Source organism: Xiphias gladius, chromosome 20, assembly GCF_016859285.1.
Source record: "Xiphias gladius isolate SHS-SW01 ecotype Sanya breed wild chromosome 20, ASM1685928v1, whole genome shotgun sequence".
Lineage (NCBI taxonomy): Eukaryota > Metazoa > Chordata > Actinopteri > Istiophoriformes > Xiphiidae > Xiphias > Xiphias gladius.
The window spans coordinates 5,877,611-5,905,430 of NC_053419.1; the positions used below are offsets into that span (position 1 = coordinate 5,877,611).

At 40.4% G+C, this 27,820-nt stretch overlaps 1 protein-coding gene across 4 annotated transcripts in view; it reads left to right on the forward strand.

The window, feature by feature from the left end:
* The window catches only part of whrna (whirlin a), a 122,612-nt gene extending 97,132 nt beyond the window's left edge, over positions 1 to 25,480 (forward strand). Inside the window, exons 6-14 of one of the 4 annotated variants that reach the window (XM_040156627.1) lie at positions 6,047 to 6,259; positions 7,381 to 7,602; positions 8,228 to 8,260; positions 11,548 to 11,622; positions 13,450 to 14,035; positions 15,125 to 15,291; positions 17,438 to 17,560; positions 21,816 to 21,881; positions 22,683 to 25,480. In XM_040156627.1, the coding sequence (XP_040012561.1) occupies positions 6,047 to 6,259; positions 7,381 to 7,602; positions 8,228 to 8,260; positions 11,548 to 11,622; positions 13,450 to 14,035; positions 15,125 to 15,291; positions 17,438 to 17,560; positions 21,816 to 21,881; positions 22,683 to 22,865 (1,668 nt within the window). In that variant the 3' untranslated portion in view covers positions 22,866 to 25,480. The remainder of the gene's footprint in view (positions 1 to 6,046; positions 6,260 to 7,380; positions 7,603 to 8,227; positions 8,261 to 11,547; positions 11,623 to 13,449; positions 14,036 to 15,124; positions 15,292 to 17,437; positions 17,561 to 21,815; positions 21,882 to 22,682) is intronic. The other 3 variants (XM_040156630.1, XM_040156629.1, XM_040156631.1) reach the window with 3 other exon arrangements.
* The last annotated feature ends 2,340 nt before the right edge of the window (positions 25,481 to 27,820 follow it).

Genomic DNA, 27,820 nt, shown 5'->3' on the forward strand with positions numbered 1-27,820 from the left:
TAATTATATTTAAGATTTAATTTGAATAAATGTGAAAATATGGGGAGTAGTCTGATAAAATCAACACATGCAAGATTTTACAACACTTAACTCAGATTTTAACATGGAAAGTTGGCCATTAGTCCATGTAAAAGGCAAGTCAGAAAGACAAAGCTGAAAGAGAGTTATACTTTAGGTTTCTATTTCTCAAACTGAAAAAAAAAGAACCATGGCATGCAATTTGTGTTGCTTAAGAGCACACAGATATCTGGCAGCCTGTTTGATGTATTAATACAAATAATATTAATACTTGCAATCCAGATTTCAGCTCTGCAGTGAAGCTTGTGTGATTTCAAAACCATCAGATCCTGTCAGCCAGCGGCACTTCCTCTGCAATGATACACACTGATAGGTCCAACATGACTGCAGCAACAATCTAAAGCCTGCAGCTGAAATACATCTAGACACAGCTCATAAGACTGAACCAAAGAGCAGCAAGCACATCAACTGTTGGGGAGAGCTCAGGAGCAATATATATATACACTTAATAAATACTTTGATGGTGAGTCTGATGAGGATTTACTGTAGAGTCTGTACGAGTGAAGTCTCTCTTGAGAGATGTTGGTTCACTTTCTTGTCTGTTTCCTCTGATGTACATGTTGTCATTTCATCTCAAATTCTGTAAATCATTTCAACACAAGCGTCTCAGATATGTCCCAAGTACACTATTATCACCGTAAAATTACTTTTTTCCCCACTTATGCCTGCTGTACTGCCTCAGCGAGATTACACTATTTACATGTTCATGGCAGTCCCGCACATGTCCTTGCCATGTTTATAAACCATACAAAGTCGTGATATGCATGCAGACCAGTTTTTAGCCATTCTAGTGGCATGGCTGTAGGGATGGTAAAGTCAGTATGCCGGTCGGTGGCCCACCACTGTGGTCCGGACTGAAATGACTCAACAACTACTGGATGAATTGCAAGAAGTTTTGTACAGAGATTCATGATTCATAGGCGATGAATGCTACAGACTTTGGTGATCCCCTGACTCTTGCTCTTAAATGTATGGCCAACATGAGATTGACATTTGTGTTTTTTAGTGAAATATCTCAACAGCTATTTGACGGATTGCCACTGTATTTGACATTCATGCCCCCCTCAGGAAGAAGTGGAATAACTCTGATGATCTCTTCACTTTTCATCCACTTCCATCATCAGGTCCGAATGTCAGTTTGTCCAACACTTTGGTTTCTGACCGAATGCCTCCAAAACTAAGGACATTCCCATCAGCCTCAGGTGTACTGACAATTAATAAATGTTGGCATGCTAGCACGCTAAACTAAGATGTGGTAAACATTATAGATTCTAAACATCAGCATGCAAGCATTGTCATTGTGAGTGTGTTAGCATTTAGCTCAAAGCACTGCTCTATATTAAAGCTGTCATTGGTAGAAATCTATTTGCCAGTTGTATTACCGAGCTGTGTTTGTGTCTGTGTTGTGTGTTTATTTGTGAATCCTGCTGGAGATGTAGGGAGCTGGTTTGCAGGATCATGTGTATGTACATAATAAGTATTTTATTTGTTAAACTATCAGCAAACATGCAGATGTCAAAAACACGTTATTGTCCTCAGTCCCCGAGGCAACAAACATGAAGGAAAAACATGATGGCTGAATTCTGAATTCACTGCAGTAGTCCTCTTTCTGGCGTTGTGTCTGTTTAGTCAGCATTTCTATATTTGTAACAGCTATTTATGATATTTTAGAGCCTGTTTACTTTATTATTGTGTTTAAACAACAAATGAACACTGATGTATCAAAGAGAATCTGTGATGCATGCTGCTTTCTTAAGGAAGACCAATTCAGTTATCATACATCTGCTGTAAACTGGTCTGCTGTAAGGTACTTGAAATGTGCAGTCTGTAGCTGTATGTTTTAACAAAATCAGGAGAGTCTGTAAATGTCTTTAATTAAATAATTTGACTCATTAGACATGAATTGGATGAAACTACTTGAATGTAAATTCCAAATAACATATTACAATACTCATTTTACTTGTGCATACTTTATCTCCATTTCTATTTATTAATCAAATGTATAATAAATGTCATCATAAATATGACATAAATGATTTGAGGTAACCAAAAGGTCATGCGTTTTCTGACCCACTGTAAATCAGCCTTCAGTCTTCTAAGAACCTCAGGTAATTTCCTAAAACACTAAATTCTGATACAGTCACAGATATTGATTCCGTTGCTCATAATTTATTTTCTGATGTGTGAAAGAATTTAGCAGATGTGGCCACTTTGAGCAAAATAATACACACGCACAGATTGAAGGCACAGAGGGTTGAGAGACTGTGGCAGTGATAGGCCACCACTATCTGTCACCTTGCTGAAGCTGATTAGCCGTCCTAAATTGCAATAGGGGCAGGGACAATTTCACTTCTTGGCGATGTGTGAAGAATGAGTTTGAGGCTGGTTTGAACCTTGTCATGGAGCAACAGATGAGATCTGACTCAACAGCTTGAACATATTTCTTTTATGGTTATTGTTATCCGAGAGGACTCTTACTTCTTCATCTGATGGAGCAGCATAATGTCTCCAAATGTGATTAAAAGACAACACATCCCCCTGGAAATGTATCTGACAGCTTCATGGTGCACAGTGCCAGTGATGTAGTAAATATGTCTGGTGTTATAACTTTTTGCTTTGCGGAAACCCTCGTAAAGTTTACATACAGACCTTGGAGTTCTGTCAGTAACCAGTGATGGAACTGTGAAGCAAATTTATTGGGTGTGTCCAAGGTTGTAAAATTACAACATGGCAGAGGTACACTTGTTCTCTCTGTAGGCCTCAGGTTTTAATACCAAGATCTGCCCTGTGAGGTTAGACCCAATCTGTGCCACCCATGTGCAATCGATTTTTATTGTGTTGGTATGGCAACCTTCCCTCTTCTTTCTTTCCAGTGATTATCCACATTCTGTTTCTTATTTTCAGAGAAAATAAACTAACCTTGATAAAAATAATATACTAATTGTGTTTACAAACAAAGACAACTCAGAAATCAAGGGAAACCACTTTAAAAAGAATCTAGTTCATCTATTCATCTCAATCTAGTCATATGTATATGTATACACAGTGTGTGTGTGTGTGTGTGTGTATATTTTATATATATATATTATACACATATATATAATATCTAAGTGGTTTTATTGTTGGGGCAGGGACAGCAGGAGCTTCAGTCACAAAGACCGCTGAACTGTTTCAATAGGAACAGTGAATAATGTGACGTTTAGATTTGTAGGAAAGACGTCAGTAAATAGGGTCGGAAATTGTGGTCAACAGCGCACATTTGATGACCGGGATGCTCGTGCTTTAGTGCGATATGTAAGGAAAAACAGAAGAGCAACTCTTCCTCAGGTGACTGAGAATGTCAGTGCAGGACGTGATCAGACTGTCAGCGAGAACAGTCCGTCGACAATTACATAGAGAGGGATATTATAACAGGGTTGCAGTGCATAAATCCCTCATTACAAAGATGAACGCACATTTAAGAGTTCAGTGGCGCAAAAACCACAGGCACTGGTCTACAGAGATGTGGAAAAAGTAATAATGTCAAATGACTCATCGTTCACCATATTTTCAACAAGTGGGAGAGTGCATGTGTGACGTACACAAAGAGAACAGTACAGGCCTGAATGCTTGACCCCTACGGGGAGGGGATCTGGTGGCTCTGTGATGCTGTGGTTTGGGTCCACCATATATATATATATATATATATATATATATATATATATATATATATATATATATATATATATATAAAAAGAGGTTTTTGACTACCTTGTGGGCCCTTCTAAACTCAGCAGCTCAGCCAGCCATTTGCCTGTTGTTTTTCAGGAAGCCTTTGCATAAAAGTTGTTAGATGAGATATTCTGAACTATGTTTACAGATAAGTAAGGTGCAGTGGAAGCTCAGTGTGCTGTACAGTGGGAACTCTAGGGCAGCAGAATGCAGGGAAAGAGAGGAGTTAAGCTGAGACTAATGGAGATGTGATTCAAGAAAACACAGAGGAGAATAGTCTCATATCTAATGGAAAAGTGCCTTTTTATTATATCTCAGCTTTTGTTTTTTGTTTATTTCTTTACTTTTTGTTTTGTTCAAAATTGAGTCAAGCTATGGCAGAGATAAAGCTTGTGACATTTCCAGGGTTTAACACGGCCAGTTTTTGATCCGGCTTTATCTGATTTGCTCTTTATCGATTGGATGTCGATGATGGTCATTGCTGTTGTTGGTCGCTGCGATAAAAGGCCCAATCAGCTTATCTGGCATTTGACAAACCCAGCCGGAGAATGATCTCAGAGATGGACCAGGTCCAAAAAAGGGACCAGCTTTAAGGGGGTTGTCCATTAACTGTAAAATCGTGGTCTTACAGTAAAAGGATCTTTGCTCCGTCCTCATGTATCACCTTCTCGAGCAGACCTCATTAGCGGGAGACTGCAGGTGTTCCATTCCAGTTGAGTGACTACCGATTTCATTAGCTCCCTCAAGTGCCAATCTGCCCTTTAATACGTCAGCGAGCGACAGACTGACTGCTCACATGCCCCTTGTGGTCCTGTCCGTTCATTCCATGGCGCCCTTGAGTTAAGTTACCAGGATGGTAAATGTGGTGATTAAAATTCAGGCTGGATAGCACCAGAGTTCACCTTGGGCATTAAACAGTTGTTGGCTCTGCTCAGACCAGGACACTAGAAGAACTACGGGTGATAATATGGACAGACAAGTGCGGGCGAGAGTTGAGGATGAGGTGAAGGAAAAGAGTGGAGGCGGTAGAGGGGAAGACGGTGCTGGGCCTGTTTCTTCCTCCTGTTTCCGTCTCATACAAACGCAGGCAGACACAGACCCTGAAGCTGTGACTTTGAAGTGGTGTCTTTGATTAAGGAGTTAATTAAAGAAAAGCTGCATGCTAGCTAGGAGATAACTGAGAAAAGAAAAGGGACGAGCAGTGAGAAAAAAGGAGCAGATATGGAGCGGAGTAGTGATATTGACAGCTCATCACTTTCTGAAGTGTCCAAGTGTCATCCTTCAGATTGGCAGAGAAGCCAGCTGGCACACAGCAGAGGGATATGAAACCCGTAAAAGAACAAAAACAAAAACCTTCCACTCACTTGTGTTAAAGGCACAGTTTCTGTCCCGCTACAAGCTGTGGTGTTAGCGCCACAAAGCATCAATGATAATGGGAGATGGTAGGACAGCAGGAAGAAGGATGATAATTTATACATTTGGGATGAAAAGACTGATGAGTAGTTCAGTGTGGGTTTAATTTATGTTCTTGTTCTTTTTCTGTGCGCCCTGTTTAGTTTCCTTTGTCTCCTAACCCTTCCTCCTGCTCCTCCGTTACCTCTGGGTCTTTGCAGTTATCTCCTACTATCTCCCCTCTTTCCTCCCTATCCATCTCTTCCTCCTTTTCTTATTCTCACCTCCTTCATCAACCGCCTCCCTCCGTGTAGTCCACATGTGTCCTCCATCTCCTTCTCTCTCCATCTCTTCCAACTAACTCGTTTCCATCTTCCCCTGCCTCTCCCAATTTCACTTCCCTGCCCTCCTCATTCCTAGTGTTTCTTCAGATCTTCCCTCCTCTTTTTCTACCATTCTTCCTCAGTCATACCATCTCATTTCTTCCACCCTTGTACTCCACGATCAATATTTTTCTCCACTTCCTTTTCTTTTACCTTCATCATGTTGTTCTCCTCATTCTTTTCTAATTTTTCATTCCTCCTTTCCACCCTCATCCTCATCTTCTTTCGTCCCTTCCATGTCTGTGTCAAAAACATCATCTAATCCCAATTTACTGCCACCAACTCCTCTCCCTGACCTGTTCTCGACCTCTTCATTTTGACTTTTTTCCCCTCTCCATCAGCTCAAAAAAATATATATTCATATGTAATTAATAAGATATTAATAAGAAATATAAATAGATTTTTAAAATGCAATAATGACAGTCCTAAATGTCCATTATCCATGTCTTGTCTTTTTCTGTCCTTTACTCCATCTACATCAGCCTGGTTTTTATAAGGGTGTGGCGGGCTCACAGGTGACTCTGTCCAGCCTGGTGAACCAGTCCCGGGCCATGCTGGAGGAGCAGGCACGCCACCTGCTGACAGAAGTGGAGCGTCAGACCATGGGTTACTACGTGGAGGAGTACCAGGATGGACACATTGGTGTAGAGCAGCTGGTCATGGCGTTGTTCGAGCTGCTCAACACACATGCAAAGGTGAGGATTGAGGTGCCTTGTGTCAGCCTGTGGAAGGAAAGAAAAAGATCAAAAGAATATCAGTATTCTTTGTGCAGGAATCTGTACTAATGTACAGTTTGTGTGTGACTGCTGTGAGGTTTGAATTGAAGTTTTCTGAGCCCTTCTGAGATTAATTTTCCTTTCCTTTCCTCCCTGGCTCTTAAAAGTCTCTTGGTTTTCTCAGAGTCTGCAGTAGTTCACCTTATAAAAAGACTCAATAAATCAAAGGCTTTTTATTTCTAGTCTCTCAAGTACACTGCATTATTATACTTCCACAGAGAGCTTTTGTTGCTGCCTTGTATTGCATATAGAGCTTCTTCAACTTTCTTACTGGATGGGTTGTTTTTGCTTTAATTTTTCTGACTTGTACAAAAGTACAGCAAGAACTCATCTAAAAAAAACGTAGAGTTTGATCGTCATCTTAAATAAACATTTAGTTTGATCATTTACATTTTGTTGGGGAATTTAAGTTTAGTCCAACACACATGAATGACTAAAACTCAGTTTAATGAGTTAAACCAAAGTTGTTGTTTAAGTCACCATAAAATACACTTTAGGTCAGAAAGAACAGTGCTCCAGATTTATTACAAAGGTCCATAAAAAGAGCCATCCCCGCTTCTTCCTTCTAAGATTTGTTTTGAAAACAACAAAAAACATGATTGGATAATGAGGGTTTACTGGTTATAAAGTATAAACACCCACATTTATCTTCTTTGGAGAACACTCTACTGGTTGACAAAAATTTAATTCAGTATAATCAGAAAACTCAGTAGCGGTAGGTTTTCCCATATTGTCATTTTTGCTCGACTCTTCTCACAAATCCAGACATTATTGAAGTTCAACCATCTCAGCAATAGTCAATTCAATCTTAATCGGCATTGATTTTAATCTAGGTTTGGAAAGGATTAAATCAGACAAAAGCTTTAAAACCTGTTCAATTTAGAATCAGGATTAAAGTTTTGGTGCAACAGAATAGCAAGCTGAACCATGACTCAATCCTGGTTTAAGGTTAATCTTAACTGGTGAAATTCACCCAAGTCTGTTACATCATAGCCATGTCTCCCCTCTTGTTTCTCCCCTCTGTCCCTTCCTCTCCTCAGTTCTCTCTGCTCTCAGAGGTGCGAGGCCTGGTCACCCCGCAGGATTTGGAGTGTTTTGACGGGATGGTACTGCGACGTGAAATTCAGGCTCTTAAGGCACGGCAGGGAACAGCTGGAGCCACGGCCCTGCAACCAGACACCCTGTCCATGGTGTCGTACCCAGATACCCTGACCTCATCATCAGCCAGCTTCATGACCAACACCACCCTCAGCTCTGCACGGGTAGGCTGGGTTTACTAATGGAATAGTTATCTAGCTCTCACTGACCATCTCAGTGTTTACTTTTTGAGTTTTTTTTTCCTATGTTTTTATTTTTTTAGTTTACTTTGAAATCATGATTCTTCTTTACCCCTCTCTACTTAGAATTAATAATCCCACTGCTGCAATCATTTGAGGTTTTTCTTACGTGTTTGAAGGAAACAGTTCAACCTGGTACAAAAATGTTGATGGATGTTGTTGCAGTTTTCTGGTCTGCCTCACTATCTGTGTGTTTAGATTGTGATTGACTACTTCTTTGTTTTGCTGTCTGCTCCCACTACCTTTCCTTTCCTTGGCTGTTTGTGTGAGTGTGTGTGTGTGTGTGTGTGTGTGTGTGAGAGAGAGTGTGTGTGTGAGAGAGCGAGAGAGAGAGAGAGAGAGAGAGGGCAGTTCTATGTATTTCCATGCGTTTTAACAGATTCTGCTGTAGAAGAAAATCTGTTTTGGTCTGGTGTGCACTTTGTCGTGCTGAACGATGACACATTTCACTGCCTTCCTGTTGAGATTGAAAACTCTTTCCGATGATATTTGATTGGTTGTTTTTGTCTTCCACCTCACACCCAAAAACCTCCCCTCTCCCCCTTTTTAGGAAAGACTGCTGTGGCTGATAGATATGATGGAGGTAGGAATCACTGCTGAGAGAGATGAATGCTTTCAACACAAATCCACATATACGGGATACACACTAGAGCAAAGAGATACTAAGATAAGATACTAACTGTGGGCAGATATGTACCAGACACACATACATACACTCTAACTCATTCCTTGGTTTGTGGTTTTGCAGTGGCTTTGTTTGGAGTGTTTTCCTTCTTTTCTTATTTTTGCTTGCTCTACCTTGATTTTGACAGGAGCTGTAGAAATATCTGGGTGTTTTCAGTGAAAATCATTCAAAAAAAACTGTAAACATAACATTTCTGTTAAAAATGTTTTAAGCGATTTATTTTAAATATATGAATCAGTGTGTGTTCCTATCTCAAGATGAGATATTTAATCAAGCAACTGCTTTTCATTTTTTCAGTCACTGTATTGATAAGGGAATCAAACTTGCTTTTTTCAAACTTCTGCCATTTTTTTCATGTGCAACTTGACACATTGCAAACTATTCATTAAACAAATGTCCTTAAATTACTAATTACTCAATAGCAAAAGTTATTAGTTACATTACTTTACCCAGTTACTTTACATTACCCAGCCCATCTCCATCAAGGGTACTTTTTCAACAACTTCAAACCCTCCACATCCATCTCGTGTATTTTACAGATGTATAAAATGAATTGAGATGTTCTGGTTTAACAAGCAGCCAGCCTGTTTCTAATCACTTCTGTAGTTCAGTTCACTTTACACATGTGCCAACAGCTCAAACACAAATGTGTTAGTGCGTAGTAAATGTGTCTGCATGCAAGTGTTTGGTTGTGGATGAAGAGAACTGATTTCCTACATGAACGTACATACACACAAACACACACACACACACACACACACACACACACACACACACACACACACACACACACACACGCCCTATTCATGGGGACCCGTCACTGACATAATGCATTCCTTAGCCCCTTACCCTAACCTTAACCATCACAACTAAATGCCTAATCCCAACCCTCACCCTAACCCTAACCAAAACCAAGCCTTCTAAACTGAACCCTAAAACCCTCGGACAGCCATTTAAACTCCACAAAGCTCTCGGCCCCACAAATATACTATACCAAGTACATAGTGGGCTCCTGGTTTTCAGACCCCACGAATATAGTAAAATAAGCCCCCAGACACACACATAAAAACACACACACACACACAGATGTACACACAGTGTCTTAGCTGACAATGGAGATAAGCTGTTGACCGTCTGCAGTTTTTTCCACCAAACAGTCATTCTCATTCAGAAGCCTCAGATGGGTTTTGCCTGCCTTTCTGCTTTACCCTTGGAGAAGCAACATTTACATGTGCGAGAGAGAGTGTGTGCATGTTGGTCTGTATTCTTTCTGTGTGCTTGTGTGTGCCTATTTGTGTCTATTTGTGATGTTTTGAACCCATGGGTGACTGCTACCATGGCTGTGTAAAGCAGATTAGAGAGCAGGGTGGGTTTGGGAGGATGAAAATACCAGATTTCTGAACCACACTCAAAGCCAGGTATGCGTACCAATGCATGTGCACAAACACATGCACAAAAACACACACACATTATTAAGATAGACACATGAACACAATTGCTGTGCATAGAATATGAAGAATTAAACAGTTGCCGCTGTGATAACTTTTTTGGAGTTCTAAGACTCTGTCTCATTGTATTAAAAACCATTGTACAGTGTTTTGGCAGAGTGCAGCCTATAATATTCTTTAAAGCTCATGGATGTACAGTATTAGTCAAACTTTACCTCCTGGATCATATTTCATCTTTTCATCGATTATTGCAGTAACATGCTAACAGCAGTGCAGCACCCTGTGTTTTTTTCCAAACACTGCAAGGCTGCCAGGGCCACAAACACAATGAGGCATCTGTGGGCAGATCAATAGTGTTTGTAATCACATTTGCCTTCCCTGTTGTTGCAGTTTAGGGTCAGCTTTATTTTAGCAATAAGCTTCTGCACCATTGATCCCATAATGTGCCTGCTGCTTCATTCATATAGAAAAGCTGCAAGTTCAGCCTAGCGTACCGTGTTCACCCTACACGGCACATCTTTAAAGTTGGTCACTATGCTAGTTTAGGTAATCATGGCGCCTTAAGTTCCTGCTGTGACTTAGCAGAAGAGACATGTCAGACTACAAGTACAACCACTTATAGCTTGCAGTCTGTCGACAGGGCCAACAGGGCCAGACAGGGACAGGGGACCTCCAGGATCAGGAATGTTAACAAACCTGGCGTACTAAGTGTCACGGAGCACGGTAGACATGGTTAAACTAGGCAAGAGAATGGGGCTAACATTCTGACACGCTCGTGTTTCCGTCCATGCCTCCTGACGTGTCATAAATGCAGAATCAGTTGTCTTCCATGATAACAAACCACCACACTACATAAAGATGACACTACTTCCTGCATTCACGCTTTACGATGCCATTGGATGTGAACCAGGTTTTGCAGAATTGCGGAACTTTTTGATATTATTCCTGGGTGGAGTGAGACACACTGTGGATGGTAACTGGATGAACACAATCTTACACACACAAACACACCAGGGTCTGATTGCTTACAGAGCAGACGACATCTCTGCATGTTAAAAGTCAATGGAGTCTTGTGATGAATAAATTGCCCATAAGTGCTCCCCATGCAGCAGTGAGGAGTAATTAAGCTGGGTTGATGGGGCTTTTGTTTTGGTTTAGTGGCAGAGTTAAATGAAGGGCAATGTTTCTCCGAACTCAGCTCCCCTTCTCTAAAATCCCTCACAGATCTGCCACAAATTACATCCTCTCCACCACACCTCTGGGAATGAGCTGCCAAATCCTGCTTTGAACTGAGCTGATGGTTTTTTATCGATTTCAAAGCATGTGTGTTTTGCTTATAGAACAAGACTTGATAACTGTGTGTGTGTGTGTGTGTGTGTGTGTGTGTGTGTGTGTGTGTGTGTGTGTGTGTGTGTGTGTGTGTGTGTGTCTTATCTGCTTGCCTTCCTTATAGACGTTGAGAATGGCAAGCATTTTCAAACAGATATTGACGTCTTTCCTCTTCTCTGGAACATCCACCAAATCTAATTTGGCATTTGTTTTGGGATGATCACACATCTGTGTTTAACATCTGTCCACTAGCTTTCTGCCTCATTGTAATCACTATCTCCTTCCTCCCCCCTCTCTGTTTTTCTGTCTTTGCTGTCTTTCTCCCTAACCCTCACCACCTACCCCCTCCACACTTTGCCTCCCTCTATTTCTTCGCTACTTCCTCTATTTCTATCCTGCATCTCTCAGAACAACAGCACGATGGAGAGTAATGAGGAGAATCCTCCGGAGAGTCTGAACACGCTGCTGACCGACATCTCTCTGGTGAGCCTGGAAGGCCGGCAGGCCCCTCCTTTGCCCTGATAAAGAGGGAAACGACAAAGGGGAGAAGTGAGGAGGGGTGGGACGAAAATTGTTAGGAAAAACGGGAGGGGAGAAGAGGTAGGGGAGGATAGAAGTACTTGGGACATGGCTGACCTGCAGGCTTTGTATTGTAGACTGAGCTGGAGTGAAGCACATGTTTGCACCAAATAAGAACGAGAGAAAGAAAGAAAAGTAGAGCTTTGTGAGATTAAGTACTGGTGTAGCCTTTCTTCATCTTTTCTTTGTTGTGTGGAAAGAGGAGAGGAGAGGCTGATCCCTATATGCCACCTGGCCTGTCCTTTTCTCCTCCTACCTCTTAATCTCTGCAACAACAAAGAATTTACAGTTGCACCATAGGTTAAAAAAAAAGATAGCATGGCAGCCTCAGTTTCCAAAGCACCATTTGTTTATTCAGAACTGAAGCACACAAGAGGAAGGTCAAGGAGAAAGCTATTAGTCTGGTGCCATCCGGGGCGACCTACCACCCAAATCATACCTTACTTTTCTTTTGTAAACTTTCTTTTACACTCATTTTATGTCTCACTCCATACACTGGTAAGCCACTCATGTCTCAGTGTTGTTCATTCCACTGTTCAGTTTGAGTTGAGCACTCTTACCTGGAAATACAGGATACCGGCGGAATCAAACCAACAAGCAGCGACGTGTTGAACCTGGTTTGGATGCGTTAAACGTCTTCAAGTCAACAGTCACTGTCACCAAACCTGGTGGAGTGGTTAAACAGGTGTCTAATGCCGTTGTGTGAGTGGAAACTGGTGAGAATGATGAGGAAACAATATGAACGCTGGGTTTGAACTTTGCTTTTAATTGTACTCCCTCTGCATGTTACATAATAAGGATGTTAACAATCTTGTGTTGGTAGGATATAGAGTCCTTCATATTTTTTTAAACAAGGTTAGAATTTAAACAAAAACTGTGACTGTAAAATCCCTTACTTATTTCTCCTTAGATGGAAAATCTGCTTTTTTTCTTCTAGGATTTAGTGAAAATTGCAAATAATAGATAGTCCTAAAGGGCCATTTTATCCAAATGACCAAAAACTTATTTTTTCATTTACTCCGATGGAATTTTGTTTGTGGTGCTCACAGCACTGAAAAATGACATTTTAAAAGGAATTCAATATTAGCCAGGTCTTTCCAAAATTTTGTGACTTTTCCATGCTGTGACAATCACAAATTAAACTCCATTCCCCTCCAATGTGTTGGGGTGGCAGGAGAAATCTCAGAGACTTGTCTCAAAACCTGGACAAATGGTCAAACAAAACTAGATATGACTATAGGTAAGAGGTAAGATTTTGCAGCGAGGGTGAACTGACCCAGCAGATCTTCATTTACATACATCAACCAAGTACAGACAATGCCCCAATATCCTCATACACAAAAAGGGTAAATGTCTGAACTTGGTTGGGGAAACATTCTCAAAACTTCTCGTTCTGCCCACAGATCCTAATTTAAACATCTTCACAGAAACTAGTTTTATATTCGCGGAGCTGGACATTTTTTTTAAAGCTTAGCTTTAAGTCTTGGACGTTTTGAGGCAGTAGTTGAAACCTCTGTTGAAAGTGTTAATGGAATCATGTAATTGCAAACCCAGGCATTTAATGTATGCAAACAAAATTGAGTACATTTTCAGAGTCAGAAAGGATCAGATTTATGCATTCAAGATTTATGTCCATGGTGTATATGGTAACATTTTGTATTGCAGTATATTTTGCTAAAATATATTGTTACACCCCTAATCAGTGATGATGAATATATCCTCTCACTTCAGGATGACATACAGTCCGCCACTGCCGAATCTCCCCCCTCCTTCAAGCCTCCGCCCCCACCAGGGGTGCAGAGGCGCTCAAGTAGAAGAGATCAGCTCAACAAATGCCCCTCGTCAGAGTCCTCCCACTCAGGCTTGTACTTCACAGCCCTGACTTCCCACAACCAAAGCAAAGAGCCAGGACATGCCCCTGCCTCAACCACACCACACCACAAACGAGAGCAATCCAAGGACCCATCTCTGGACTACGCGGCTATCAGAAAGAAAGATCCTCCGGTACTTTCCAAGAAAGGACAAACAACAGCTGCTCAGTTGTCCATGATCACTCAGCACAACATTGGCCCTTTTCCCAGGGTCCAGTCCCCCAACAGAGGCACCAAGCCCGCTGCCCCGTCCCCTTCACCTCCACCTCCACCTCCACTCCCTGCTCCTCATCCTCCCCCATCTCTGCCCCTTAAGCCAGTGTCCTTGTCCAAAGCCTCCCCCGCCTCCTCTCCTTGCTCTAAACACCAGTTTGTTACAGTGGAGGTTCACAGGCCCAATGCAGAGCCCGATGTCAACGAAGTGCGGCCGCTTCCTCAAGCTCGAGGTGAGGAACATAGATCAAGGGAGGTCAAATGATGAACCCGACGTGTTTCCTCAAACTGTTAGGTTGAAGTTAGTAATTATTTTAGATTATTGATTATTCTGCAAATAATTTTTAATTAGCCATGTAGATTGTTAAATGCAACAAAAGAGAGAAAAAATTCCTATCACAATTTCCCAGAGCCCAAGCTAACATCTTCATATGGCTTCAAACCCTACCTATACCTACATACAGTATGTTGGGGCAGAAAAAAGGGTAAAATTTATTTCATGCACAGAAAGTATTAACTATGAATTACTGATTGGTGTTCAACAATTTCTAAAACTTTTGTGTGATACCTCCTGTGCTTCCTAGAATGTTTTGCAGAGAGACAATTTTTTTCCTTCAGTAAATTTGTCATCAGAATTGATAGTGCAAGGCCCTCCTCACTAACCATTTTAGTGCAGTCTTACGTTGATACACAACAAGCTCTAATAAGAAAGGCATACTTTTTATACTTTTTATCATTGCACTGGAGCTGCACATACTGACTGTGCTGGAAGCGTGTCCATGTTTCTAAGACTACATGAAATGTACATACGTATAAGCTTCGAAGTACGAAATTTAGTATTTGTCACCCAACCTTTCTTTGTAGAAGTATTTGGAGTGTGTTTCTTTTCATTATGAACCACGGAGACTGAACACTGCAGCTAAGATTCATTACTGATACTTGTCATATGCTGTTTGTCACTCCCTGCTCAAAATGAGGAAATATGCAATTTCAGTTATGAAGAAGATGGGTATAAATATCATATGTATAATCTCTCTCAAATGTCTATTTACTTGGGTTGTAATGGGCTTAAATGAGCAATTATTGAGAACATTGTGTATGATTGCCACTGAATGCTAGTGTTAATAAGATTTTAATCTTGTATTAAATCTTAAAATCAGATTTTTTTTTTTTTCAGAATCAATGTAATTGTCCGCCAGTGCCGTTTAAGAAGGGGTTAAACCAATAAAAATAAAAGTGTTGGATCGTTGTCATAACTTTAGCTTGAAGCAATATCTGGTCCTAGAGATTCCCTGACATCATGTGTGCCTGCTCCCCCTCAGGTGGCGCCCTGTCTCAGCTCTCAGACAGCGGCCAGACCCTCAGTGAGGACAGTGGGGTGGACATAGCTGAGTCAGGACACGTCAGCAAAGACAGCAGTCCCCATTCCTCACGCACAGGCCTCCCCCGAGACACCCAGGGAGGCAGGGGAGAGAACCCCTCCAAACCGGTGAGGGGGTGTATCATAACAGCTGTGATGGACGAGTGGATTAACTGTTAAACTGTGGGGAATGAGATAAAGAATTCAATTAACGTAGGCGTCTGTGCGTAGTTGTATTCTTTTTTTCCTGAGAACTAATTAGAGTTTAACACCTTAAAAGTGAGATTTTTGGAGAGTGAGGACAGTTCTGAAAAATGAATACATTTTTAGAAAGTGGTATTTTTTTAAATCTAAGACCTTTTTTGTAATTGAGGGCATTTTTAAAAAGTGAGAACATTTTTCTTAATTGAAGACCTTTTTGAAAAAAGGGGGGGATTTTTGTAAAGTGAGGGCATTTTTTGAGAATGAGGGCATTTGGAAAGTGATGATATCGTGTCTGATCCTCACTTCTTCGAAGGGCTCTCTGAGGGTTAGGAGCTGGTTCTAATTTTAAGGGTAGAATTAGAATTAAATTAAAAAATTAAGTTGGAGTTAGGGGGGTAGGGAATCGAGTATTGTATCACCATGGGCCTTCACAAGTGTGGAAGTAAAAACACTCGTGCGTGTGTATGTGTTTGTGTGTGTGTGTGTGTGTGTGTGTGTGTGTGTGTGTGTGTGTGAGCTGAAAATAAACCATGCGTTACAGGTTGATAAATCAGTGTGCTTTATTGCTAATCCTCCTCCAGAATCAGTGCTCAGTCCTAACTGTGATCTCTTCTCTCCTCCCTCTGTTTGCTCAGTTTCCTTTGTTTCATTCATTTGTTTATTTCTCACTCATATCATTCATTCAGTTACATGCTCCATCATTTATTTAATCACTCACAGCAGTGGAGAGTATTGAAACTCTTAAATTGCTTTCTGGTTCTTATTGATTGATGGAAAAAATAGCAGTTAAAGATGGGAGTAGTCAGATTGTTTATGATGAAAGGGCCGTTAGGTTCAATGTCTGTTTTGTTAATCAGAGTCACTAGGCAGGAAAAATGAGGGCTGAATGGACTTTTTATCGTAAAAAAACTACATTTTACTGCTAAGGAGCATGGCATTTACCCTCTGTTTATTCTGGAGTGTCGAGCAAGACGGTGCTAAAAAGAGCCAAATTATGTGCTCATAAAAACTTCCGTAAATAAAGTTGAAGAAGACGTTTGTTTAACAATCTTGTGGGCAAGTATGTGTATGTGCCCTAGTCATGAAAGGAAATATTGCATTAAAAGTTTTACCTGTTAACAACATACTTTAAACCTAACTAAAAGCTTTTGAAAAAAAAGATATGTTTTTAGTTTACTTTTAAAAGAAAATGCTGTTGTGGCAAACCTTTGTTCATACAGAATTCCAGAGAGTAGGACCATAATGACTGAAGGCACCATAAGCTGTTTAGTATAGTATAGTGATAAGTCCTTTGCTTGATGATCTAAGGGATCAACCGCTGTGTAGTCAGTAAGCATGTCAACAACGTAGGGATGAGCTAAGCCATTCATAGATTTAAAAATAATAAGAAGTATTTTAAGATCAATTCTTTATTTTGCTGGGAGCCAATGAAGAGAAGTTAAAACAGGAGTGATGTGTTCAAACCTTTTGGTTTCAGTTACTACTCTGGCTGCAGCGTTGTGAATGGGCCGGAATTTATTTACCACCTACTTTGTCAGTGCATCAAAGGCCACCAAACTAGGCCACCAGTAACATTTATCTTAGAATATCGACAAACGTAGTTCAAATTAACATACATATGAGAAAACCCCCACTGAGTTACAGAAGCCAGTGGAACAGAAGCTTTATGAGAGTCAACATAAAAATAACTAAATAACGGAAAACATTAACATAGACCTTTTGTTAAATGGTTTTTAAAAAAATGGTTATTTCTTTTGTCCCCTGACTTGGGAATCTGTTAAACAGTGTTGCTTATTCTTCATGAATATACCACCAGGATTGTATATATGATAATATAGAATCATGGCCTTTATAAATGTGTAAATCCACTAAGAAGACTCTTGAGTATATGTGCTCAGAGAAAATAAAGCTCTTACTTGGATTAACAAAGGCAGAAAAATTACATACGCATAGGTGCACAAAGGGGAGGCAGACAAAGGGAGGTTGTGTAATGTTATGAATATAATTGGTTCATAAATATGCATAAATAATGTTCTTCTTATATTATAACTTGTCCTATCCCTTATTTTAGCCGGGACTGTTGGAGCCCACCTCTACACTAGTGAGGGTGGCAAAGAGTGCCAGCACCCTGGGTATTGCCATTGAAGGTGGAGCCAACACTCGCCAGCCGCTGCCACGAATTGTCACAATACAGGTGAGCCACGTATTAAACAAAATAATACTGAACATAAAACTACCACTAGGCTCACGTCTATTTAACCCAACATCACTACTAACATTAGGTCCGCTCCATTTTGGTGAATATCCTCCTCGTATTGTCGACTGTGTGTTTGTGTCTTTATGATGGTACCATGGACCAACCTTCCTGTTGGGATTTAATGTCCTTTAAGGCTTTATATAGATTCACACAGCAACTAAACTCACACTGAGATTCCTGCTAATTTTCCCTCACAAAGATGATTTCAGCATTAATGGCCTCCATGAATAGGCTTGATTGCCTGGAGACTCTGGTGGTTCACTTCAGTTATTTTTTCAGTATAAGGCAGTTGGTATAATACATGTGTTGATATTAGGGACGGATAAAGGCAGAGGGCACTATCAGCAGCAACACCTATGGGAGATATACAGCACCATTTACATAAATAATAAAGGTTATGTTCAGTTCAGATGTTAAAGTTGTATTTAATGATGAAGCCGAATTGAGTTGCACATGTCACATTTCAAACAGAGATTTTACATTTGCAGGATGTGTGTATCTAACAATGTTGGTAATTCTATGTAGAGTGAAATCCAACTATTGAATGCTTAGCTAAAACTGACAGGTTAGTCAGTCCTGAAGAAAGCTATTGCTGTTACTGCGTGTGCATACTGTACATCTGTATGCCACAGTAATTTGCAAGTCAACAAAGCCTTGCATTAGCTCAGGACTATCTGTAGCATTAATCATGTCCTAACCACAGAGAACCAGAGAGTTACAATTTAAGGATCAGAGCAGTGGGCAGCTACAGACAAGAGTCCACACCATGTTCAAAGCGGTCTCTCAGCGTCCGACTCCAAAGAGGTGGTGATTGAAATAAAAAAGGGTTGCTGATTGCAAGGGCAGGGATGAAAGGATTGGAACTCAGCACATTCAAAATCAAAGAGTGCACTGGAAGAAAGGACCGCAAGTGTGAGTGAAGGATGTAGAAGAAGTGAGAGCGTTGTTACTAAGGAGAGGTGGGATGAGGCTTTGGGTAGGTGCAGTACTTGAGTGTTTATCGCTTTGTTGGTGGCGTGAAGGTCATTGCGGGAAAAGTTGCATTGGGACCTCGTAAACAAATGTGCTTTAAATCCCAAATTGCTGTTAGTGCTAGTGCTAGTGATACAAATCCTCGAACAAATAAAGGACCCCAGTGTCTCTCCCTTTTAAACTTCTTTAATTGATGTATGTGTTTTTGTTTTTGTCTCCTTAATCAAGGACACAGCTTGGCTAATTTTATATGAGATCTGCTTCTTTGCTACATAATTGTACAGGCCTCAATGGACAATGTGTCTTAGCTCCATACACTTAGAGGTAACAAAGCAGCAGCTCTTTAATGAAGATGAAAATCACAAACACTAACAAAGAAAGTGGTGTTCTTAGTTCTTGTGGTACTATCAGGTACTGTCGCTTTCACTTGAGTGGAATATTCTGACAAAACCAAAACTGCGTGAGTTAGCAGTGGTGGTCCAGTATCGCCTCTTGAAGCCCAGCTTTTCAGGAGAGTAGATGGATTAAAGAGAGAACCAGTGAAAGTGTCTTGCACATTTTTGCAGACACATATCATGTTTTGCAAAAAATATAGTAGGCCAAAAAAATATTGAAAGAAAAGAGCACACAAAGGCTTGTCACATTTTAAGAAGGCCAGCACTACAGCTGCGTGTATATTCATTCAAAAGCCACCCTGATATGCAACCTCACTTGTCTGTGAATTGTCTGTGATACTGAATGTTTCATAAGCACAGAGTGCAAGAATATTACGTGTAAGATATGAAGCCACTGCAATGGTTTGACCCCTAACCAGTCCCTTTAAATGTCAAGGACATGTCCCTGAGAGACCAATAAAAATAAAAATAAAAAGGCAGCTGATTGCAGTGGATAATAGCAGGGAAAATTAATGCTTTCTCACCACTTTCCCCTGCTGGCATTGGTTTTTAGGGAAAAGGAGCTTGAAACAAGGTTAAAACCCATTTAATACACACTGTTTAACAGAGATATAGTTAATTTAAACCATTCAGGTCAGTTGATTGAAATTTTACTCTGGTTAAATTATTGCCAGGTCTCTAATTACCGCTCCGCATTTTTTTCAATTGCGCAGATTTCATCCAAACTTTGATTTGTTGAATTCCCAATCCTATTGATCACAAGCAAGACAAAGCCACAGGTTACATGACACCACTGCTACATCCCTGAGTAATAACACTGTATCGCTTCACTGTTATTTAAAGACATTAATAATATGGCAGCCTGGAGGTCACTTGTTACAGAAAAGGAGGGAGACTTTCTGCACATTCAGTTTTCAAGGTGCAAAAGTGAGATGTTAAAACTCTGCTCTGTCACCTGGGGAAAGCTAACTCCATGTTATTACGCCCTTGAGCAAGGCACACAATCTCAGTACTTCTCCCAGTCAGGACCAAGCATCAGAATGATAAATCAGCTCTGGAAAAAGAAAAAACAAAAAAGAAAAACAAGGAGGGCATCAGTTTGATCCAGAGGACAGATGATGGAATCACATCAAAGCCAATGCCCTGAACAATACCATCTCCTCTGCTGCAATAGAAGTGAGCACAGTGGTACAGCAAACCCCTGGCTTCTGCATTTCCGATCTCTGTGGGCACAAGGGCTCTCACCTCAGGTCGCCTCAATCACAGCTGCAGAGGATGAAGTACAGATGAGTAAGCGACTGCTAGCCAGCCAGCTGTTATCAGTCCCCATCGCCCCTCCTAAGGTGACAGCCCATTAACACCACCATCTTCCAATCATAACGGCCGACTGCTCCATTAGCTCGGGGTAATTGTTGTAGGAGCAGAGGTGATGATGCAGTCCTGGTGTTGAAGACACTGCTGGTGACTTTAGCCATTGTGGTTGCACATAAGCTGACAGAGTCATGAGGAGGAGAACACGAATCTAGCACAAAGGAAACACTATTTTGTATTTTATTTGGTGTTTTTTTAAGACCAAAAATAAATTGATTGCAATTTTTTACTATAGATATGTTGTTATGCAGTTTATAGCAGCAATACTTGGCTACTTGGTGGCAGACGAAATCCAAAACAAGCTGACAGACACACTGCTCTGATATTTTATGGACTTACAAAGTTGCAATTACTCACGTTAGCAAAAAGACATCCAGCAGACACAGAGCAACATTATGATTAATATGAAGTTGGATTGTCCACCTGAATAACACCGGAATAAATGTATAATAATGGTGATTTCCACCTCAGCCTGGACAGGAGGAAAGACAGCATTCCTGACTGGTTCGCTGACAGCTTCCCTCTGGGGATGAGAGCAGATATGGCGAACAAATATGACTTTTTATTCAGGTTTGTTTCACAGAAACAGTAGTGGTACCAAGTATGTTGAGGACCTACTTTGTGAAGTGAGTTGTCCAAAGCAAAGTGGTCTTAGATGCTTACTTGACAGAAACTAACCCCCTCAGTTCAGCAGTTAAGACTGTGGCTAAGGATAATGAAACCGATGGAATTCCAAAGTGTCACAGATCCATCTGAGGCTTGGGGGGCAGAGATCTGCCGGTTCTTTCTGGAGTGTTCTGATGTCACCGCCAAGGAGCTGAGATTTAAGAAACGAGACCTGAGTCCATGTGTGTTTCTGAATAGACTCAGGGTGTCAACAGACAACCTTTTTCTAATCTCAGATGGAATGTTTGAGGGTGGAACTGTGACAGGGGAATGTTGCAGGTCAGGAGAAAGCCTTTCATTTTGCTGATCGCTCACTTTTTTCTAAGGGTATGAGGCTGCATACATTTACTGCTAAGCCTTAAGTGTTAGCTCTGAGGGCCAGACTTTAGGTTTGTGTATTTATATGCCTGTGTGGTTGTGAATGTGTGTTTCTGTGAAAGGGTCTATATTTCTGTATGCTAATAAAGTACCTTTCACATTTGGTACAGTGATTAAATATTGGCTTGGGCATTGAGAGGACTTCATTTACTTGGGTGTAACAGAAAAAAAGAAGGGATCTGAGACTCTTGTAAAAAAAACTCTTAGGCTCTATGATCCACCGAGGGAACAAGTGGACTTCTTTTTTGGTAGGCTGGCCTTACACCTGAGCTGAAGTTAATCCAGTTCTTTGATGTAGTGATTGTTTTTACCTTTGAGAGTTTTGCAATGATGACTGCTGTTGATCACAGACAGGAAGTGTTTTTTATCTTCGGAAAAAAGTGCAAACCAAACCTTGTAAAACCCTGCAGGTTGTTCGAGAACACCCCTTTTTTGATGACATTTCCAGACCCATCACGGACTGTTCTGTCCTGCTGGTATGAAAACATTTTCTGTCTGCTGCAAAGTAATGCCAATTTTTTTCATAAACTGCAGCATTATTTCTTAATCCAAACGAAGGTTGCAGCCAAAAAGGACATAGATCCTTGCTCAGCTGTGAGAAATATTCTTATTTCATAAATGTCTTTAAAGCTGAAACTTTTTTCTTGATTTGGCTTTGAATTGCTGATCATTACAGTACATTTATGCATGCAAGCACATTTTTATATTCTTATCCTAAACCTGTTCTTGAGCCTTGCTTGGACAAGATGCTCATCTCCACTTGATGAATGCCACCTGTTCGTGAGTGGGTGCACATTTGTGAGATGTGATTATTGTATAAACAAATCGCCCCAAAATTTCTATATACAGTCAGGTTGCCTGTTTTGTATCATTTGTGAACAAGCTGCATTCAACCAAAATTATAATCTAAGAATAGGAAGAAGAATTTCACACTGCACAGCTTCAAGTGCTGCTGTCGAAATTCAGGAGAAGAAAAGTTAATGACTTAATTTTACTTAATGAGTCCTTTTCCACATGTGAGGAGGGCAGTCCAGCTGCACATGACTTGTGAAGGCCTGAAGCACTCGTCAGTTTCATTTGTGTCCAAGAAAAGCTTCTAAATTAGGGAAAAGTTTTCTTAAATCACTTGAATAAGCCACTTAATGAAAGTTGTTTGTATGAGAGGTTCCCACATGAGGCCCTTTTATTGTGTACTTTATCACTTTATGTTTCAAATTAAAACAACTAAGTTCTCCTAAAATACACCTTGTCCTTCTCTGTCTGTTGCTCTCCCTCAGAGAGGCGGTTCAGCTCATAACTGCGGCCAGCTGAAGGTGGGTCAGGTGATCCTGGAGGTGAACGGGGTTTCCCTGAGGGGTCGCGAGCACAGGGACGCTGCACGCCTCATCGCCGAGGCCTTCAAGACCAAAGAGAGGGACTACGTGGACTTCCTAGTGACCGAGTTCAATGTGGCGCTATAGCTGAGTGGAGGAGGAGAGAGGACGATCACAAGAGCAGCACCAAGGGAAAAAGCAGTTCAAGGAGAAGATGGGGGGGAGACATTCAAGGGTCTGTTGATTTGAATGGCACAACTCTTTTAGATAGATGTAAACAAACCACCACCTGATCTCTGAGCCCTTCTCCTTTCCCATTAAAGCCCTGAACCTGGACATATGATACTCAAGTTTATAAGGTATTATTTCCGCTGTGGACATTGTTCAGGATTCTCCTCAACGTGTTACCTCCCCACTGTGAGACCTTATGCACTACAATGGGAAATAGTGAAACCTATACCTTTTTTTTGTTCTCTCAGTGTTAAAAATCGTGGATTTGCAACCCATTGAAAACCACTGGAACTTCTTGTAGCACTCCCACATCTTATGGTCAGTTGATTTTATTAATTTTTTGCTTCTATCTAAGAGACGGCTGCACATCTAAGACTGATTCATGCTCATTACAAGCTTGGATTTGTATATGTAAAAATGAGCAAATGTAGATACAGATGCATATTTACTGTACGCATAAAGATACTCCTATATGAATTATAAAACCCGTAACCTCTGTTGCATCATCAAGGTATAGTAATATATTTCAAAGATGATAGTAATTCAGGCATTCCTGGCGATACGGAAATCTACAAATTTTATAGCGATGCTACTGTTCCATCTATTTATTACCACCTTTTAACAAAAAGAAAATGGCTGTATGGATCATGTCAAGCTAACAAAACTACACATTATGCACTCATATTTGTATAGTCAGACATAAAAAAAATCACGTAAATCTTCATATGGGTATCACACAAATGTGCATCACGTCCTGTTTCCTTTCTCCTTCTCGAGGTGTATCTGTATCGCTTGAGACTACATCCACACTTAACCAGCTAAATTTGAAAATGTCACTTCTTTTTTTCTATTTCCACTGACAAACAACAAAATTGCTGCATCACAGTTTTCCAGAGAACAGCAAGGCAAAGCAAAAAGAGTTGTTTACCTTGCTGAGAAATTGGAGGTGTGCAGCCTGTCGCCTGCAGCTCTTCATCCAACAGCTCACTGTGGCTGCTCCTGATGGTTCCATTACTCCCTGAAATACTTTAAACTGATCCTCTGTCAACAAATGACTGTTGTGTTGTTTTTTAGACATATTTTTGATGAACAATCATGGTTAGCGCTAACTGCAGTGACAAATACATTGCGTTCTTTCTGACTGTTTCATAATAAAAGCCACACTGTGTTTTGCTAGTTGAATGCTTTGAATGCAAAGCAACAGCAGAAAATATTCAGATTACATTAGCAGAAACTTAATACAGCTCTTATACAACGTTAGGAGAGTTAACAGGAAACAGTGAGGCTGAATTAAATGAGAATAAATGAAAAACAGTAATGCTGGTTGACATCCGTTGTTTCCTCATTGGTGCAAAAGTCATCTGAATCCAGCGGATTAATGGCAGATCCTGCCAGTAACAATGAAAACTACGTATGTATAAAGGCAATTTGAGAAAGTAAATACATTGAATGACTATTTCCAACCAAAAAGAGACAACACTTCTACTGCAGTCAGATTTCCTAGTAACCACTGAAACACAAGGATGTCATGTTCAGATTCATTCACTCTGGAGAGCCATTTTGAAACAGTTCTCGTGTATCAGTAACACTGGATCAAAGATATGTTTTCAGATTCGGCCAGTTTATGTGGAGGTACTCTCAAAAGGGACAAAATGCTGCAGTTTTTCCCTCAGATCACTTAGCTTTTCTCCTGCTGCTCCCCCTGCTGAATAACAATTGATGATTTTATTTTGTAATTTAATAGTTTTAATTATATTCCCCCCCAGGGGGCTTGCTGAAGCCATGCTTGGTGCCGCAATTATGCCCAAGAGGGGAGTAATGAGACATTTAGAGGACGACACTGCCAAAGATTTTAGAGACACTCACACGTGTTCACACATAGAACACGTGTGAGCGCACGCACGCATTTTCATCTATAGAAAAGCAATTAGGAGATAAGCAATCAGGTAGAGTGAGAGATGGAGCGAGGGAGAGAGGGAGTAAGACAGAATGAGAATGAGGGAGTGACTCAAATAACATATGAGGAATGATTGTTGTTGTGAAGATGATTTTCTTCCTCTCAGGAAGAGTGCAAATGTGGAGAGGATGTACAGCAAACATCCTCCATGTGTCACTCCAGAGACTCAAATTAAGCTGCAGGTAGAAATATGAAGTAATCGGACTAATTAATCTAAGAGTTCTGCACATTGATGGGTGTTATGTATGTGTTTAATGCGACTTGTTTGTGCCTGTCAGCAAGTTTATGTATGAAAAGAGGAAAAATATGCTCAAAACAAGGAGACAGCAAATAAGAACAAACGTAAATGTCAAGGGAACTGCTGCATGAGACAAACACAGAGAAGGGATGCGGTAGTCTGATAGTTTGGGCTTTTTGAAGAATGCCACCAGAGCAGCTCTGTGAGAAATTGCTATCAAACACTCCTGAATCTTTCTAGTGACAACTGAGCGAAGAGAGCAACGCATTCATCCTTTGTTTTTACAACATATCCCTGCTGTGTACCCTCAAAATGTCACCCTTTAAGGAATAAAAAAAAAAAGGGCATACCCATGTACATGTACTGTCATACCCAGTATGTTTGTACCGTAATGCCCTATTATGACCTCAAGATATTTTTTTTTGAAAGGAATCTATAACTTCTTAACATGCAAAAACCTGATTAAATAGTGAATCTATCAAAAGACATTATGTTCTATTGCCAATTTTACAAGTGAAAAGAAAGAAAAGAAAACTACCAACTTTTTTTAAACTGCATGAATTGATTTTGGCCACTAGAAGGTGTATGTACAATATTCTGACATACTTTTGTCTGATTAAGTTGTTCATTCATTCTTTGATTCATCTTGACTAATCTTTCTGTCAGACCGATGAATAACAGTCCGATATTCACCCTCCCTTGAGCTTGGGTTTAGTCTCCACCAACTTGTGAGAAAAATATATGGCTCTTCATCTGCTAGCTGTTCTACTTTTTTTAGCAGCTAGTTGCAGATTTTTTTCTGTATGTTCGGTGCTGGGTGGGTAGTGTACAGTGGGCTTGAGAGTTTGTTTTCTGAAGACAGCTGCCTGCCGCTGCTGCTGATGGGGCCGTTGAGAGGGTTGAGACTGACTGCCTGTTCAGACAGAATTCAAAGAAAAATTGCAACATTTCAAATTGAAAATATGTGTATCCCAGGGCTCTATGAATCTGCTCTGTAACCATACGAAGACGAAGAAAGGAAAGACACCAGAGAAAAGCAGTGACATGATACAAATGAAAAAGGGAATGAGATTATGGACAACCTGGACCTGTAAATCATAATAGAATTGTAATAAGTAAGGCTTTAACAGTAACTGTGAATCCTGTTGAAGCATTTATGTAACATTTCTGTGGGTGAGGTCCATAAACAACTCAACAGGCTGATGAAAACACAGTCAGCTACTTTATTAAACTCTAGCATCAGTTAATATCAAAGGAAAACATGGATGAACTCTCATTTACATATGTAAATCGTTTCTGTCTCAAAGATATTTGAGGCTTTTGAGTGCATCGAAATAGTATGATTAGTTAAATGTTGTACAGTATGCATATTTGGGACCTGATACAAAAATATCTGGAAAAAAATGTACTCACTGCAACCACTAAGAAAGTTAAAACTTAGAGTGCATTTTTGTGTGTGTGTGTGTGTGTGTGTGTGTGTGTGTGTGTGTGTGTGTGTGTGTGTGTGTGTGTGTGTGTGAGAGAGAGAGAGGGAGACAATGAGATAGAAGGGAAGACAGAGAGAGAGAGAGAGCGACATTCAGGCAGATGAGAGCTGGAGTGCATCCGCTTAGTAGAGTTACTCTCCATTAAACAATCATTCTTGAAAGAATCACATCCGCACAGATGAAGGCTTTTGTTTTCTATGCTGAGCCTTTAAACATCACCCATGACACCTCCCTTCAGAGAGAGGAGAGTAGAGAAGGAAAGAGGAAAGGAAAATGTCCATCGTCACACATTACGGTGGCCAACCATGTGACCGAAGGTAATAAAAATGGTAAATCTGTCCAGGGAAAATGTACTTTATCTCCGGATTTGATCTGATTTGTATTTGCTTTTGATGGTTTTTCATATGAACTGGAGGATAAAGCCCTTTTTTAAACCTTTTGGATATAACTCAAACGCATTGCCACAAACAGCATTTTATTATCTGAAAAAGTTCAATACTCTTTTTTCAATATCTTAGATTCAGTGCCCATACAAAAAGAATAGTTACTACCTAGCTTTGAGAAATATTATCATTTTTTCGACAAAAGCCCTTTTTCATTTAAAGGTTAAGGCCAGTGTTATTCTTTTTTTCTTATCGTCAACAAATCCCATAAAAAGAACAAAACCATCAATAACTTTTTGACTTACCTGCTCTGTCTATGGCAGTCAGCCTCAAGCCCAATGGCTCCTATTGAAGACACAAATCTTTAAAAAACAATCACAAATATATAGTGATTGGCTGTGTGAAGTAAACTTTGCTCAAAAAGGAGAAAATACCAGAAAATACCCCCAAATCATGTTTATGTTCAAGTGACAAAGCCCTCTAGTGGACAAAGTAATTTTGACGGGGGAGGAGGTCGGATTGAATGGATGGGTGGACAGAACATTGGACAACACGGGAGACAGCTGTTTGTTTCCCGTTTCAAACATACAGTCAGTTGACAGAAAAGTAATTAATAACCATATCCTTTAACCAAAGAAGACAAACATCCCAAGTGGTAAATATTGTGTAAACATAAGCAGCCACACAGGGAACTATGCCTTAATAAATAAATACAAATTTGGAGAATTATGATTTATTTGCCAACTGAAGATGAGCAAAATTCCAGTATTTTCAATACTCAGTGCATGGGATACATGTTGGACAGT